Source organism: Elephantulus edwardii, unplaced genomic scaffold, assembly GCF_000299155.1.
Source record: "Elephantulus edwardii isolate Elephantulus edwardi_28Jun2011 unplaced genomic scaffold, EleEdw1.0 scaffold00014, whole genome shotgun sequence".
NCBI lineage: Eukaryota > Metazoa > Chordata > Mammalia > Macroscelidea > Macroscelididae > Elephantulus > Elephantulus edwardii.
In genome coordinates, this window is record NW_006399764.1 from 10932030 (window position 1) to 10936544 (window position 4515).

Genomic DNA, 4515 nt, shown 5'->3' on the forward strand with positions numbered 1-4515 from the left:
ATGTTTGATCAATTTCTGATTGCAGAAGTTGGTAGAAATTTTCCATTTCTTCCTCTTTGGCTCTAGTTGTCAGTGCATATATTTGAAAGATAGTGGTATTCACTGGACTTCCTTGTAAGCGTATGGATATTATCCCGTCACTTACCACATTGTATTTCATGACGGATCTAGAAATGACTTTTTAAATTATGAAACCAACTCCATTTTTTTTCATCTTTTCATCCCTAGCATAGTAGATCATATGATCATATTATTCAAAATGTCCCATGCCAAGCCATCCCACTTTGCCAGTACCTAATATTTATGTGTTTCATTTATTTCTTAACAATGTTCAATTTTCCTACATTCATGCTTCACATTCCACGTTCCAATCATTAGTATCTGCTTACAGCTCTTCCTCCTCCTTTGTGTTTCCATATCTGAGATTTCAGTCTCCATTGTCATGTCTGCTAGTCTAAGTGTGCTCTGTTGTACACAGGGTTTTCAAAGGCCTGTTATTTTGGAAGTGAATGGCCAATCCTTCTTCCTAGTCTGTCTTAATTGTCTTTGGGTTTGGTTTTAGGTTTTGGGGAGTTTTTTTAATAGTAGTATCTGACAGACAAGCATTTTACAGAAAAGAGTGTATTAAAAACATTTATCCAATTAGAAAAATGACTGATATATTCAATGTTGCTCCCCACCCTTGCCATGTGTATTTTGACCCACCCTTTTCCCTATTACTCCAGCATCCCTTCCTAATTCCATCTACACCATCCAATACCTCTTTCCTCTTGAACAGCCCTTGATATGATGTCCATCATTATCTCAAGCCATCAGGATTTCTGTGATTCTGAACACCTCATGCTGCTGCCAGTCTCTTATGATGTGACTAATATCTCTTCAATTTAAAAATATCTAAATACAACTGTCAGGTACAAGTATCAAGGATGACTTCTTTCCTCAGAAAGTTCTGAGAAAAAGTCCTTTGTCTTGAACTTCAACTCCAGGATTGACTTCTTGTGGGTTGATACCTCCTCTCTTCCATTTGCAGCAAGGTGCTGATGCAAGAGGATAGTTTTCCAGGAGGGGTGCATACTTTTTGTTTCTTGGCCCTTGGGCCTGTGGTCCTCTGGCCCAAAACTATTTTGTCTGGGAGCACCAGGCTGTGGAGGGCCCTGATTGGTCCCTATACCTACGGCAAGGAGGCAAGTGAGCTAGTAACCCTTTCAACAATTTTCCATTGTCAATTAGCTATGAATCTGTGATTCCACTGCTTGGAATATACCACACAAAAACAAGAACCAAGGCACAGAGACTTCTACACCAGTGCTCATTGCAGCATTCTTTACCAATTCAAAAACATGGAAACAGACCAAATGTCCAACCACAATCAAATGGATTCTGAAATTATGATACATTCACACAATGGAATACTAGGCAGCACGCAGGAACAATGATTTTGTAAATTATTTCCTAACTTGGCATGGACTGGAGAACATTATGCTGAGTGAACTAACTCAGTCCCATAAGGACAAATATTTTTTAAGACCATTATTGTAGAATGAGTGTGAGGATCCAAGGGGTGAGGGATAAGAGCACGGGGCTGAGGATGGGTGCGGGGATAGTGGGCACAGGTTAATCATAGGCTCCTACAGTCTGATAGGTGGAGGAAGGGGAGAGGTGAAGGAAATGGGAATGATCTGGTGTGACAAACAATGTATAAGAAATTTTTATACCAGTATAAAATTTTTTTAAAAACCAACAAAAACCCTATATAGTTAGGCTTGATGTTTCTTTTATAAAAATAAACAAGTACAGGAAATTTTCAATCATAAATATTTAATGACCATAGAAAAGAATAATTTAATAAAATATAAAAGAACATCATTTTATGCACAAAATAGGATATTTATTATGTGAACAAAAATAAATATATACATATATAGGTAAATAAGTAAATAAATACTAATAGGTAAATAGATACACTAGCATGTAAAGAACAAGTTAGTGTCCATACAGTTAGACACAATATTGCTTAATACTGCTGAAAACACATTTGACAAGTTGGATTCAGTTCCTGTCATGATTATTAAAAGAATTAGTCTTTTGAAATAACTGAATTTGTAGAAGTATGACATAATGAAATAGTTGCTGAAAAGCTTGTTCATTGGACCAGGTCTCCTTCCTCACGTCTTAGTCTCTCTTGCCAGTTTGTCAATGCCGAGAAGACCCTCATGATTTCTGCTCTGGTGACCTCCCAAGAACAGGGGCTGTATTTCTTCTCTGCCAAATAGACAGTGATCCCCCGGAAGTATTTCCTCACAGCCAGTCTGGAGCGCACATTTATCAGGGAGCCTTCTTCTTTCTCCATCTCCTGCATCAAACAGACTTCCAGGTTATTCAGCTGCTGATCAAGTACAGTGCACAGTTCATCCAGGTGGGTCTTATTCCAAGCAGCAGATGTATTTTGATTGCTGAAGAGGTTGAAGATCTGCTGGATCAGGTCACGGTGGACAGAGATGGCTTGAGCCTTCAGGAACTTGTGGCCATCTAGCTCCTTCTGAGGAAATCCAAAATCTTTTCTGTCCTTCAGGCAATAGGAAGGATCAATCCTCTTCATTTCTTGCAGAACTGTCAAAGTTCTGTTAGCCAGGCTATGGCTCCAAGCCATCTTACAGCCCAGACAGCAGGTGGCGTTGCAGCTCAACGCCACCAGGACCACCAGCAGAAAATAAGAGAGGGCCATTGGGAATCTGGAAGATGCTGCTGTCCTGGTTGATGGAGGTGACTTTTGAGCCTTGACCTGTAGGTTCTCTGGAGACCTTCCACTGGGCATGGGTTTAAATAGAGAACACACTACTTTCTATTTTCTGGATGGCTTCCCCTCAACTTTCCATTTCTGTTTTTGTTTTCTTTTATGCATTCTGCACTTGCATGTGGAGTTTTTTTGCTAGCTAATTTTTTTTTATTGTGGTTAGAGTGAAAATTTTCAATGTCTCTTTTTTTTTCAATCAGTAATTCATGTATATTTGGTTTCATAACGTCAATTACAATGCCAACAGTATCCAATCTTCCATTCATTCTGTATTCTCTTTTCCTTAAGCCATAGAAATACATGTTTTGAATCTATTCATTGTCATTCTTTTTCATTTTCCAACTTTTAGATGCATACAAAGTAATTGAAACTGTCATGGCTTTAATTAGGCACATCTTAGTCTTTTAACCGATATCTTTATTCTTTAGCACTTTGGAAAGGTTTTTGACAGAAGATTTTCCCAAAGCAACAAGTCTTCTGATTGCTTGACTGATCCTATCTTTGGTGTAGATTATGAACATTAGTAAAATAAAATTGTTAACTACTTCAGTCTTTTCTCTATAATTCATGATTTTGCCTATTGGTACAATGTGATGATTTTTGTTTTCTTGATATTGAAATGTAATCCTTGATATTGGAGGATATAGTCTTTGATCTACATCAAGTGCTTCAAGTCCTCTTCAGTTTCTATAAGCAAAGTTGTGTCATCTGCATAACAAGGCTGTTGATGTGTGTTCCTCCAATACTGATGCCTCTTTCTTCTTCATATAGTCTAGCTTCTCAAATTATTTGCTCTACATGCAGATTGAATAGGTATGGAGAAAGGATGCAATAATTAAGGAATAATGATGAATAATGTTTACAGAAGAACAATTGATGCCTTTGAATTGTGGTGTTGGAGAAGAGTACTAAACATCCCATACTGCCAAAAGAACAAACAAATATATCTTGTAGGAAGGGTAATAGAGCTCTTCCTTAGAGACAAGTATGATAAAACTTCATCTTATGCTCTTGACATGCTGTCAATAGGGGCCAGTCCTTGGAAAATGGCATAATGCTGGAGAGGGAGAAGGCCAGAGAAAGAGAGGCAGACTCTCAACAAGATGACTCCACGATTGAGTAACAGGATTGAACTTATCAGAGATGGTGAGGAGGGCACAGAATAAGATGAGGCTCTGATCTGGTATTGTACAGTTGCTATGAATTGTAGTCAACACCATAACCCCTGACAACAATAACGTCTATTAATTCATTTTATATTCGCACCTTTCCCTCCCTGTAACCATATTACTTTTATTCCGTCTGTATGTAAACATTTCTCTAGTCTTTTATGACAGTGGTCTTATACAGGATTGTCCTTTAGTGACAGACTTATTTTACTCAGCATATTGTCCTCTAGACTCATCATGATTGCTTTTCAGTTGTGTGCATATATCGTAGTTTATCCATTTATTCATTGATGGGCCCTTGGGTTGTTTCAGTCCTTTAGCTATTTTAAATAATGCTGCAATAAACATGAGTGTGAGTGTATCAGTTTGTGCTGCAGTAGTTATTTCTTTGGGACACACACACACACACACACACACACACACACACACACACACACAGTGTTGAGATTGCCGGATCAAACTGTATTTCTATTCTGAATTTTCTAAGGAAGAGCTAAACTGCTTTCCATAGTGGCTGCAGTATTTTATGTTCTTACCAGTGATATATAAGTT

The 4515-nt window shown here is 38.0% G+C and overlaps 1 protein-coding gene across 1 annotated transcript; it reads right to left on the minus strand.

The window, feature by feature from the left end:
* Positions 1 to 2143: 2143 nt before the first annotated feature.
* On the minus strand, positions 2144 to 2725 carry LOC102846311 (interferon alpha-1/13-like). Its single transcript, XM_006881344.1, has one exon. It carries the CDS (start codon positions 2723 to 2725, stop codon positions 2144 to 2146), a length of 582 nt encoding a protein of 193 aa, XP_006881406.1.
* Between the last annotated feature and the right edge of the window lie 1790 nt (positions 2726 to 4515).